The sequence below is a fragment of the Balaenoptera physalus genome (genome assembly GCF_965194825.1).
Source record: "Balaenoptera physalus genome assembly, contig: HAP1_SCAFFOLD_1385, whole genome shotgun sequence".
Taxonomy (NCBI): Eukaryota; Metazoa; Chordata; class Mammalia; order Artiodactyla; family Balaenopteridae; genus Balaenoptera; species Balaenoptera physalus.
In genome coordinates this window covers 180,356-193,577 of record NW_028125411.1, presented here as the reverse complement: position 1 = coordinate 193,577, position 13,222 = coordinate 180,356, and the positions used below count along the sequence as shown (strand labels likewise).

At 41.8% G+C, this 13,222-nt stretch overlaps 1 protein-coding gene across 1 annotated transcript; it reads left to right on the top strand.

Moving 5' to 3' along the window:
* The first annotated feature begins 900 nt into the window (after nt 1-900).
* Nucleotides 901-6,270, top strand: LOC309653888 (V-type proton ATPase subunit B, brain isoform-like). Its single transcript, XM_082478651.1, has 3 exons — nt 901-1,083; nt 1,927-2,056; nt 3,987-6,270. The coding sequence occupies exons 1-3, from the start codon at nt 1,021-1,023 to the stop codon at nt 4,124-4,126; spliced, it is 333 nt and encodes a 110-aa protein (XP_082334777.1). The 5' UTR covers nt 901-1,020; the 3' UTR covers nt 4,127-6,270.
* The last annotated feature ends 6,952 nt before the right edge of the window (nt 6,271-13,222 follow it).

The window sequence follows — 13,222 nt, the reverse complement described above, 5'->3', positions numbered from 1 at the left end:
CAAGAACAGACTTTTCAGAGTTTTTTCTTTGTCTTTTATTGTTAAAATTTTTTTAATTGAGGTATAATTGAGGTAACATTACATTGGTCGCAGGTGTACAATGTCATGATTTGATGTTTGTATATGTTGCAGAGTGATCACCACAATAAGTCCACTTAACATCCACCACCTCACATAGTTACAGCACTTTTTTTCTTGTGATGAGAATTTTGAAGAGCCACTCTTCTAGCTACCTTTAAATATGCAATACAGTATTATTAACGTACATAGTCACCATGCTGTGAAAGTTCCATCCCCATGACTTACTCATTTGATAACTGGAAGTTTGTACCTTTTAACCTCCCTCACCCATTTGGCTCACTCATCCCCTGCCTCAGGCAGCCACCAGTCTGTTCTCTATCTGTGAGCTTGACATTTTTTTGTTTGTTTTTTAAGGTCCCATATATGTGAGATTATATGGTATTTATCTTTTTCTGTCTGGCTTATTTCACTTAGCATAGTGCCGTAAAGGTCCATCCATGATGTTGCAAACAGCAAGATTTCATTCTTTTTTATGACTGAATAATCAAAAACAGATTTTTTATTGGTTCTTTAGTAGATGCCAGCTTCTGATATCAGCTTTTAGGTGAAATTATTATTAATCTTTTTATGTGTGATTTTATGAGTCAGAGTTCAGAAGACCATTTGGATTTGCTATTGTAGGCAGATGTTGAAAATTCAGTTTTTTAATAGAATCTTGTACTGTTTTGTAGATTTTACTTTTTGGATTTGATTCTCAAAAAGAAATCTTAACCTGTAAAATGTTTCTGACTTCCTTTTCTTACCAGGAAGAGATATTAGGAATCATCAAGGAAACAAATGTAGCAGTTTTATGCAATTTAAGCAATAAAAATTAGTTTCAAAATCCTCCTTTACTACCAGTAAAGCTTGAATTTTGTACTTAAATATAATATTTTCCCCCTTCCCCTTTTACCCAAGATTTACCCGCCTATTAATGTGCTGCCCTCGTTGTCTCAGTGAATGAAGTCTGCTACTGGAGAAGGTATGACCAGAAAGGATCACGCCGATGTATCTAACCAGCTGGTACGTATGTTTTCTCCAGGATTGTGTTCAAAGAAATGAATACTTTCTCAGTTCATGCTGCTGTCTTATACCTCTTGTCTTTCTTCCATATCACTTTTCTTCTCCCCCCATCAAAGTAGAATTTTAATATAGAATATATAATATAGAATACTGGAATACAGAAACATTCATTAGAGCCAAACAGTCTTTTTCATAAGGATAACTGCTCATGACAAAGATTAAAGATCACATGCTTGAAACCCACCTCTAATGCTGTATGAGGTAGTTTTTAAAGAAAAAAGGCATAAGACGATTAAGTTTTTATTAGTAACCTTTATTATAGAGTATTTCTGAAAGACTATTCTAACTAATTTTTTGTTTAACATATTAGGCAATCACCAGAACGCTAAGGGATACAGCTGTGTATATTCTATGAAATCCTTGGTTTCTATAGTCCTGAGATTGTATACCAAGCATAATTAAAGAAAAATACATTTGACCTTAAAGTAGACATGATAAATAAACCTACTGATAACCCAGATATTTTTTTTGAATAGAATTTAGAGATGGATTTCTCCTATTGTGTAAGTTGTGATTTTTAAATGCTCTACAAAATGGAAGCTCATTGATATATTGAGGGAGTGTATTTTTTGTAGAGTGTTAGTAATGTCTATGTATTGCATGCCTGAAGACTCCTTCCTTAGTGAGACTGCTGTATAATAAAGTCTTTCCAATACTTGCATATGTGAATTATGTTTGGAAATAATGTGAAATACTGTGAAGATAGCTACAGCAATACACTTATAATGCCCAGAGTACCGTTACCATTTATAAAGGTTCATGTAAACCTTTTTTTCTCTTTAGTATGCATGCTATGCTATTGGTAAGGATGTGCAGGCCATGAAAGCCGTAGTTGGAGAAGAAGCTCTTACCTCAGATGATGTGCTTTACTTGGAATTTCTGCAGAAGTTTGAGAGGAACTTCATTGCTCAGGGTAAGATTACTATTTTCCTATGAATAGAAACAGCATCATATGTAGTTTTGAGGACTTCTTTCCTAGTCTGAGAGAATTTACATTGGTCTCCATACAATTTTCCTTCTGATTAGAGAAGAGGTTCTTCCAGCCGCCTGCCATGTCTTCGTTCTTAGCCCTCTGGTTCCTTCCCCTCTACCTTCAATTTCTTTATCCGTTTATTTAGCTCCTGTCTTATTTTTTTATCTTCCTTACAACCGGCCTTCTGCTCTCCTACCTCCATTGCCACTTCTCCTCGCTCTTAACCTCTCTGCAATGCTCTCCTCTGGCTTTGGGGGTTTTGGACTTTCCCAGTCCCTCTGTTTTCATCCTCCTGATTTCTTATCTTCCTGCTTCTTAATTGTTAATGTTCCCAAAGGCTTAATTACCTGTTCTTTCTGTGCTTTTTCCCCCTATGCTGATGACTAACTTGCTATGTATGAGCCTTGACCCTCTTTCTGAAGCTCTAATCCCACATCTCCAGCTAGGAAGCCTGTGTTTATGCCACCATCCTCTCTGGCTCAGCGTGGTGAGAACCAAAGTCTTTTCCCAACTGACCACCTGCCTAGCAATTCCCTTTTCAATTTCTGTCTACCTCTGGCATGACCATTACCCTAGTTAGCCCAAGCTCAGGAATTGGGCATTCTTAACCCTCTTCATTTATTCTCCAGTCATCAAATATTTGCTAATTTGCATTGTTCTCCTTTGAAACATCTTATCCTGTTCTCTTTTCATTCCTATTAAAAAAACTTAGGCCAGTGTTTCTCAAAGTTGAATATGCTTTTGAATCTACCAGGGATCTTGTTGAAGTGCAGATTGTGATTCGGTAGGTGTGGGTGGGGCCAGAGAGCCTGTATTTTGACAAGTTCCTGGGCGATGTTGAAGCTGCTGACCTCTGACCACTCTTTGTGTCCCAAGACCTAGTCCAGACCTTTGTCCCATCATCCTTGGCCGTTAGTGCCAGCATCTTCACCAGTCTCCCTGACTCTCTATGTGCCATTGCCGGGGTAAATTTAGTATTAATTTTATTGATTATCCTTCTGTTAAAAAGTCTATAATGGTTTTTATTACATAGCATGTGTAGGACTTTCAAGCTGTTTTGTTTGGTCTCTTCCCTGCCACCCCTGCTAATGCTGGTAAACTCTATTTTTGACCTCAGTGATACTTACAAACAATGTGTTTATTTTGGAATAATGCATCAGCTGCACACTTAGGATTTGTGCACTTTTCTATTTGTGTGATACATTTTTTAAGTAACATTAAAATCCCCAGAACATATGGTTGTTGGGTTTTCTAAAAAAAAAAAAAAATTTATGCATTACCTTAATATCTTAAAAAAATAAAAATTATTCTGGTAGAGAAAAGAATGCAGAACTCTAGCCACTCTAACTCCTTAGTTAAAAAATGAGATTTATTTGCAGGATAAGAATGATGCTGCTATTAAAAATAATAATAGCAATAGCAAGTTTGAAAACTTTCACGTGGACCTATTCAGGTGCTTCATTGGCATTTAAGGCCTTCTAAGTATCTGTACTAGCCTCCTTTAGGTCAGCCTGTGTTGCTGGGAAACTGCTTTTCTCACTACTCTCTGGACAAAACTCTGGGTCTAGTTACCATTATTCCGTGGAGTGTTTTTAGATCCCACCCGTTGTTAAACACACACACGCACGCACGCACGCGCCCAACGTCTCGCCTGCGGGCTTTCTCCCTTTTCTCTGATTCCCAGGGGTACTTACTGTCTAGACCCTCATTTCCACATTTGGTCACATCCAGTCCTGGGAGACCTGACTGCTTTGTGTTTCTTTTTTATACTTCATGCTCACAGTGCTAGACCCATAACAATAAATTTTGAATAACGCTGATAAGTTGGAAGTACTTGGCCTTTATTCATCTAATCTCAATTTTTTGTAAGGTCCTTACGAAAACCGCACTGTCTATGAGACTTTGGACATTGGCTGGCAACTGCTCCGAATCTTCCCCAAAGAAATGCTGAAGAGAATCCCTCAGAGCACCTTGAGCGAATTCTACCCTCGAGACTCTGCAAAGCATTAGGGGCTACTTCATCGCTGGCTCGATGCTCTTGTGAAATACTGGTTCTGTTTTCTTTATTCCTTTTGCACTCCCCCATCCCCACCTTTGTGTTGGAGTTTACTGTGTTACCCTGTAATTAAAAACAAAGAATAGGTAACATATTGTGCCAGTGTTGCAATGTTTTAAACTGCTAACAGACTTTAAAATATCCCCTGTTCCGAAAACCTGGAACTGCAGTGCTTTGTTTAAAGTAGCTGAGGGTTGGAGGTGAGGTTTTCTTACTGATGTGTGTATTTGTACGTAGTGGTGTAGTTAGCTGCCTAGTGTCCTCATTATGTGGGTCTCTCAGACCTTCCCTGTCCACCCCCTCCAGAGTATCACTATCTGAAGTTACAATGCTTTGATCTCCAAACTAGGGACAAGATAGGGTCTGAAAGACGCTTCCTCTCCGAGCCGAGACGCTTTCCTGAGCTCTTGTTTTTAGACTTTGGTGTGCCTCTGGGTCTGCTCTAAGCAGATGGCTTTTCCTGTCCAACTGCTGTTTCCTATTTAATGAATAGGTTAGAAAAGGAGTTTCCTTTTCCTCTTTGGTGCGGATAAGTTTCAACTCCTGTGTCTTACTGTTCTCCCTCCCTCTGAGTAACACAGAATCATGCAGCTTTTGCCCAACTGGCATTGATCTGATAGTAGTGAGATGCCCTGTCTTGATGATCCCTTACTGGGTTTCCATGCAGAGGAATCATAATGAAAATAATTAATAGAATTCTTGGTTGGAAAGAGTTGGGATACAATTTTTTAAGAAAGAAAAAACCTATATCGGTTCTACATTCGGACATGCTAACAGTGGTTTTAAGTTTCTAAAGTGTTGACCGGATGCTAAAGGCAAGGTGGGGAAGAGAAAGCTCTTCTGTGTATGGAAACTTTTATATATATATATAATCTATGGATATTTTAAACTCTGTTAGATAGCAGCCTTTGGAAAATCCCCTATTTGGTCCTGCTTTCTGACCTATCTGCCTTTTCAGGGTAATCTTGTGGCACAAGTGATAGCATTTAAAAGCTTTAGTCTTTTAATTCCTCCTCCTTCCTGCTGCGCGCCCTGAGCTGTCTTCTGTGCACTTCTGACATGTCTACTGTTTGGTCTCTCTGTGTTCTTTGTTACTTGGGTGCAGTAGCAACTTCTCTGTGCATTCCATCTTTCTTTCAAGTTGTGTAAAGTTCTTCACTTTATTTCTCTGAGGGTATAGGGGGTGGGGGGAGTCAGCATGATTATATTTTAATGTAGAAAATGTGACCTGGATATAAAATGAAAATAAATATTAAATTAAATGGAAGTTACCTAAAGTGACTCTGTATCTTCTAATCAGAAAAGCAATAGCAACAAGCAGATATATAATAATGCACCTCTCTTTGATTGACAGTTTTGAACATCATAACCAGTATTGTGAACCAGCCCCTTGATTCACAATATTATGAACCATGTCCCCTTTACAGGGACATGGCCCATGTTCTGTACCCTCTGCCTTTTAGGCTGCCCTTTCAAGCTCTTTTCAGTAATACCTCTTCCAACATATTGTAGTTTGATCCAAGGTTGAGAGTTGCTAGGGTGTGGGGTTGTTTGTTTGTTTATTTGTTTGTTTTGCAGATCGTTAGTGGCTGTAAGTTCTCTGAAACTTGAAGTTTTGATTCAGGGTCCACTTAGCATTTTCGAGAGTTACTAAGGTGTTTTATAGCATTCTTTGTTTCAGACATTCTCAGGACCTCTAGAGCCTGTCTGCCATGAATGAAAGAGGGTAATAAATAGAAAATGAAATACATACTGAAGCAAGCCAAAACTTGCTTCAAATAAAATCTGAAATAGATGGTCCAGTATATAAAGGAAACATACTTGTTAAAGCACAGGGATGTGGCATCACGGTGGTCTCCCATTTCTTTCCCCTCTTCAACTCAGAGTGACATTTAGGAGATGTAGAGGAAGAGGCTCAGTCATAGCAAGAGTAGGTAGACCTGTGTTCTGATTCTGGTGCTGCCACTAACTGTATGGTCTTGCTTAGTCATTTAACAGATTTGTGTTCCTTTTAGGGTTATTATAAGGACTAGAGATTTTGCTTTTTATATCGCTTTTTAACTTATGTAAAAAAAAAAAACAGTTTGTTGTATTGGCATGTGTCTATTTCTGTATTCTCTATCCTATTCATTGAACCATGTATCTATCCTTCCACCAATACCACACTGTCTTACTTATAGCTTTACAGTAGGTCTTAATATCCTCTAACTATATTCTGCTTTCTCAAAATTGTTTTACTTATTCTGGTTCCTTTGCCTTTACCTTTTGTTCATACATTTTAGAATAAGCTTGTCCATGTTGACAAAAAAATTCTGTTGGAAGTTGACCTTTTATTATGTTGAGTCTTCCAATCCATGAATGCGATATGTCTCTCCATTGATTTAGGTCTTGTATGGTTGTATCATACAGATCCTCTATTAAAATATTTATAATCAAATATTTCATGTTTTGGAAGCATTCTGTGTGGCATTGTGTTGTTTTGGTTTTTTTAAAATTTTTCTTTTTTTACTTTTGTCTGTGTTGGGTCTTCGTTTCTGTGCGAGGGCTTTCTCTAGTTGTGGCGAGTGGGGGCCACTCTTCATCGTGGTGTGCGGGCCTCTCACTGTCACGGCCTCTCTTGTTGCAGAGCACAGGCTCCAGACGCACAGGCTCAGTAGTTGTGGCTCACGGGCCTAGTCGCTCCACGGCATGTGGGATCTTCCCAGACCAGGGCTCAAACCCGTGTCCCCTGCATTGGCAGGCAGATTCTCAACCACTGCGCCACCAGGGAAGCCCCGGCATTGTGTTTTTAGTTTTGGTTTCCAGTTGTTCATTGTTAATATTTGGAAATATGACTAATGTTTTTGTGTTGATCTTGTATCCTGAGACTTTGTTAAAGTAATTGCCACTTATTAATTGCTTCTTAGAGATTTCCTGGGATTTTCTATGCAGACAGTCATGCTATCCATGAGTATGGACAGTAGTATTTCTTCCTTTCTAATCTGTGTGTCTTTCTTTCTTTTTCTTGCCGTGCTGCACTGGCTAGTACCTACAGTACTAAGTTGAAAAGGAGAGATGAAAGAGGACATTCTGGCCTTCTTTTGAATTTAGGAGGAAAACATTCATTCTCTCACCATTAAGTATGATGTTCACTGTCGGTTTTTTGTAGATATTCTTTACTGGGTTGAAGTAGAGCCCTTCTATTCCTGAGAGTTTCTGACATGAATGTGTGTTGAAGTTCATCAAATGCTTTTTCTTCATTAATTGATGTGGCCATGTAGATTTTCTTCTTCAATCTATTAATATGGCAAATTACGCTGATGATTTTTGAATAGTAAACCAAGCTTGTGTTGCGAGAATAGACTCCAGTTGATCAGAGTGTATTGTTATTTGCTTCCTTCTTCATGTGTTGATTTTATTGTGCAATTGTTTTCCCGTTTCCGTGTGTGAAAGCTTAGATTATTGATCTGAGACCTTCCCTCTTTTCTATTATAAGCATTTAGTGCCATTCGTTTCCCTCTTAAGAATGTTTTCTCTGGATCCTTCCACATTTTATGTGTTGTATTTTCATTTTCACTCAGTTCTATTTATCTTAAAAATTTTCCTTGAAATTCCTCTTTAACCATGGATTATTTAGAAGTGTGCATCTTAATTTCCAAATGTTTGGAGGCATTCTACTTCTCGTTCTCATTTTTATACAATTTAAAGCTTAGACTTTGGACACAGTGGAATAAAATGCAATTATGTTTGTTTAGTTATTTTATAGAGGTTCTTCAAATATCACTGGAGTGAAGTTTTCAAATATTAGTTTTACATAGTAGTTCTCAGTCTTTTGCACTTGTAACCATAAGAGAGTTCCCTAAAAATATGTAACCCTGGCTGCTGGAGCCATGTTTATCAGGGGCAGTTCACAGTCACAGGAATAGTGGGGAGTTTGTGGGTCCCCACTGCACACTTTGTTCTGGGCCAGCACACAGGGATCCAGTAGGGATCCAAGGTCCAGGAGAGGGACCCAAACTTTGGGCTCTGGTGTTTATATTGCAGAATCAGGGAAGCCCAGGTCCCGTGTGGGCAGGAACTAGGACCAGCACTGGGACACACAGGACCCAGGTCCAGTCCCTCTCCATGGAACGAGCAGTCAGGCTGAGGGAGGCCCAGCCTCTCTCCTGCTGGTCAGGGCTGAGCCAAGCTGCGGTTGCAGCTGTATTGCTCAGTAGGCCCATGGCTGAGTCACCAGCTATGACAGCCGTAAGCCCTGGCTATCGGTAGTGTCCATGAAGTCTTGAGGAAGGCCGGCCTTCCTCCTGCAGGGAGGCAGTCTTGAACAAGTTAGCCCTGCCCTGTCACTACTTCAACAACCAAAATTTTCATTACTCCCTCTTGCTCCCCAACCCCACTCAGATAAAAGCATAGTTTCTCATGGGGTGGCCAACCTTTTATTTTTCAAACATTATCAACATCATTTCATACAAGAAAGGACATTCGAACCCCAATTAACTAAGAAGCACATATTGCAGAATAAGCTCGTTTGCCCTAAAACAAGACCCTTAGCTATTTCCATGGACCATCCTTGATTTCTCCATTATGCTGCTGAGTAGTGCAAAGTTGGTGCTCAAGAACTCCTTGGATGATGGTGTGCTATCAACAGCTGCTGTGAACGCAAGCAGCTGGCACCCTCGGTGGCTATATGGGCAGAGGAGTTGAGGAGACAGTAGGTGATGGCTCTGTGCTGTCAGTGAGGGCTGTCCTCTGCCCGCACCCCTTTTAATCCCTTTGTATCCCTACCATCTGAGGAATGAAGGCAGTGATGAGTTATTGGCAGAATTGCCCTGTCTGATAAGAGGGTCACCTGCAAGCCAGAGGGCCCAAATCCTCCCTGGAACACATCACTCCCTACCCACCACTTAACAATTCCCTTCAAACAAAGGTGCAAATTTGTAATAGCTGTACCGTTAAGATATGCCGTCTGTGATTCGGACAACTGTGACTCCTTGCCCTGTTCTTGGAGGAACATGACATTTTGTAGGGAGAACCCAGGCCAGGTGGCCAAAGTCTCTGTCAAGTCTGTTTCTTCAGCCAATACTTTGATTCAAGTTGAGGGTGGTGGAGATGAGTGGGCCTTCACCATGATAGCCTTTCCCTGGTATCACTGGCAAGGTTCCCTGTGGTGAACATTACATACAAAAGCTTGCCCAGCACATGCCTCGCTCTCAGCCGAGCCGTGGCCATGCTGCTCCTGGGATTAGGCACCTCCTTTGCACACCCTGTGGATGGTGCTCATTTCCTTGATTCTGTGAATGGGGCATTTGTTAAACTATTATTTCTTGAGGCCTGTAAACTATTATTTCTTGATGTCTGTGCAAGTTTCAATTCTGCAATTTCTATTTCCTTCTTCTTACGGATTGAAAAACACTAGTGAAATTCCTCATCTTACAATCTCTGCTCCTTAACATTAACCGTAGTCTTCTTAAAGTCCTTGGTCTTGCTCTCTCAAAGGCTCCCTGGGGCTTGATTCCAGTGGGCTGGTGAGGTGGACACCACTGAGCTTGACAACATGCCATACTCCACCCAAGCCTGGAGATCTCCGGTGTCTGGGGGAAAAGGCAGGGGCCGTGAGACAGGAGACAAGAATGGAGGTAAATTCAGGGGTAAAGCCCAGGGAAGAGTCCATATGTCAGTTACAGGTCAGCTATGTGCCCTGTGTCCGAGAAGACGCCCCTCAGTGTGGGATGACCAGCTGCTCTCAGAGAGAGCGAGGCTCCTGGCCTCGGCTTCTCATGTGATACTGGGGCAGATCCTATGCACAGAGGGTGTGGCCTGCAGGGGGCGTGTATCAGCACCTCTGCAGGGTCGAGGGGCCAAAGGGGGCCATGGGCAACCTCTCCCAGGAGAAGTCACCTGCCCTGGGGCTGGGGCATCAGTCCCTCAGACCCACACCATCTACCTTTCTACCTGGGTTCCAAGCCCAGCAAGGCACAATCCTGACTTCCCCAGTGTAGGATTTCCCCAGTGTGTGACAAGCCAGGCTGTGGCCACCTACCTCGAGGGTATAGTTCAGCAGGGCAAAGCCCGTCACTGCCCCCTGGTGAGGCAACTACAATAGAAAGGTGAGCTTTTGAGAGCAAGGGTCAGGAGTCAGGGAGGAGAGGCAGAAACCCAAGAAAGGACCCATCGCCTGAGCCCACATCCTTGTCCACCTCTGTGGGGTCAGTCAGCCTCCAGTGTCTGCTCTGAGATCACAAGACCCCACAGTATTGGCCATCACAACCACCTGCCTCAGAACAAAACAAGAGGGCACAAGAGCAGGAGGCCCGTATGATGTGTGCTCCGTTGAGTAGGTGCTCCCTGGGCCAAGTGACAAGACATGGCTTCTCAGGGCACAGCTGCCCCCAGACTCAGCATAAGTGTCTGGGCTGTGAGCCCATTGATTCTGGGAAGGGCACCAGCACAAGGTGAACAGATGCTCCATCCTTTGCGTCAGGCAAGCCAGGAGCCAAGCACTGACAAGCAGTCTGCGTTACACCCTCATGTTGCACAGGGCAGGAGCCTCGGGGCGGGGGGGATGGGGCCTGCCCTGAGGTCACAGCAGAGAAGGTTTGCTGCTGGAGGGCCACACACAGGACAGCTGTATAGAATGTGATCAAAGGCTCTCTGGTGCTTCATGCCATTCAAAACCAGGGGCTCTTAAACAGCCCGAGGGTAAGATACCGCCAAATCCTTGCTGAAATTTCTGAGCCCATCCTCAGATCCCAAATTTTGCCCAGATTGCCAAAAGTTTCATGGACTTCTGGTCAAGGACCCGATTCATCTGGACTGCTCAGTGCACAGCAAGATTGCCAGGACGGGGCCTAGGGATCTTCCCCACACAACCATCCCTGACATTTGCTCCTGGAGAACCACCTGCCCAGCTACCGACATCTCCTCCTTCCCTCTCATCAGGCTAAATGCAACTGGGAGAAAGGCAACACAAAAGGAGGCAAATGTGGAAACATAAACCCGCCAGTGCTGTCTCCCCCAGCCAAGACTAAGAGTCCATGAGTCTACCCACTGCACTCACCTGAAAGCCCCCACATATCACCAGGAGCACAGAGAGCACACAGGCCATCAGATACACCTGACCTCAATTTCCTCCTGAGAGAGCACTCAGGGGCCTCCCTGGGATTTGGAGGTGTCAACAATTCACTGCATTGTGGCTTATGCCACAGAGCAATTTTGAACAAGGATTATAGTACCAGTAAACGTTAAGCACTGCTTTAAGTCCAATCACTTTATGTTTAAAGAGAGAGGAACTGGGGCTCAACCACCAGAGGGCAGACAGGAGAAGCAAGAAAAACTACAATCCTGCAGCCTGTGGACCAAAAACCACAGTTACAGAAAGATAGACAAGATGAAAAGGCAGAGGGCTATGTACCAGATGAAGGAACAAGAAAAAACCCCAGAAAAACAACTAAATGAAGTGGAGATAGGCAACCTTCCAGAAAAAGAATTCCGAATAATGATAGTGAAGATGATCCAGGACCTCGGAATAAGAATGGAGGCAAAGATTGAGAAGATGCAAGAAATGATTAACAAAGACCTAGAAGAATTAAAGAACAAACAAACAGAGATGACCAATACAATAACTGAAATGAAAACTACACTAGAAGGAATCAATAGCAGAATAACAGGCAGAAGAACGGATAAGTGACCTGGAAGACAGAATGGTGGAATTCACTGCTGCGGAACAGAATAAAGAAAAAAGAATGAAAAGAAATGAAGACAGCCTAAGAGTCCTCTGGGACAACATTAAACGCAACAACATTTGCATTATAGGGGTCCCAGAAGGAGAAGAGAGAGAGAAAGGACCAGAGAAAATATTTGCAGAGATTATAGTCGAAAACTTCCCTAACATGGGAAAGGAAATAGCCACCCAAGTCCAGGAAGCGCAGAGAGTCCCTTACAGGATAAACCCAAGGAGAAACACGCCGAGACACATAGTAATCAAAGTGGCAAAAATTAAAGACAAAGAAAAATGATTGAAAGCAGCAAGGGAAAAACGACAAATAACCTACAAGGGAACTCCCATAAGGTTAACAGCTGATTTCTCAGCAGAAACTCTACAAGCCAGAAGGGAGTGGCATGATATACTTAAAGTGATGAAAGGGAAGAACCTACAACCAAGATTACTCTACCCGGCAAGGGTCTCACTTAGATTTGATGGAGAAATCAAAAGCTTTACAGACAAGCAAAAGCTACGAGAATTCAGCACCACCAAACCAGCTCTACAACAAATGCTAAAGGAACTTCTCTAAGTGGGAAACACAAGAGAAGAAAAGGACCTACAAAAACAAACCCAAAACAATTAAGAAAATGGTCATAGGAACATACATATCGATAATTACCTTAAACGTGAATGGATTAAATGCCCCAACCAAAAGACATAGACTGGCTGAATGGATACAAAAACAAGACCCATATATATGCTGTTTACAAGAGACCCACTTTAGACCTAGGGACACATACAGACTGAAAGTGAGGGGATGGAAAAAGATATTCCATGCAAATGGAAATCAAAAGAAAGCTGGAGTAGCTATACTCATATCAGATAAAATAGACTTTAAAATAAAGAATGTTACAAGAGACAAGGAAGGACACTACATAATGATCAAGGGATCAATCCAAGAAGAAGATATAAAAATTATAAATATATATGCACCCAACATAGGAACACCTCAATACATAAGGCAACTGCTAACAGCTATAAAAGAGGAAATCGACAGTAACACAATAATAGTGGGGGACTTTAACACCTCACTTACACCAATGGACAGATCATCCAAAATGAAAATGAATAAGGAAACAGAAGCTTTAAATGACACAATAGACCAGTTAGATTTAATTGATATATATAGGACATTCCATCCAAAAACAGCAGATTACACGTTCTTCTCAAGTGCGCACGGAACATTCTCCAGGATAGATCGCATCTTGGGTCACAAATCAAGCCTCAGTAAATTAAGAAAATTGAAATCATATCAAGCATCTTTTCGGATCACAACGCTATGAGATTAGAAATGAATTACAGGGAAAAA

Excerpts from the sequence above, each read along its gene's own strand:
- LOC309653888 (XM_082478651.1), top strand. The coding sequence starts at position 1,021 with ATGAAGTCTGCTACTGGAGAAGGTATGACCAGAAAGGATCACGCCGAT. Across the intron at positions 1,084-1,926 it reads CCGATGTATCTAACCAGCTG|TATGCATGCTATGCTATTGG; the intron begins GTACGTATGTTT and ends TTTTCTCTTTAG. Across the intron at positions 2,057-3,986 it reads GAGGAACTTCATTGCTCAGG|GTCCTTACGAAAACCGCACT; the intron begins GTAAGATTACTA and ends ATTTTTTGTAAG.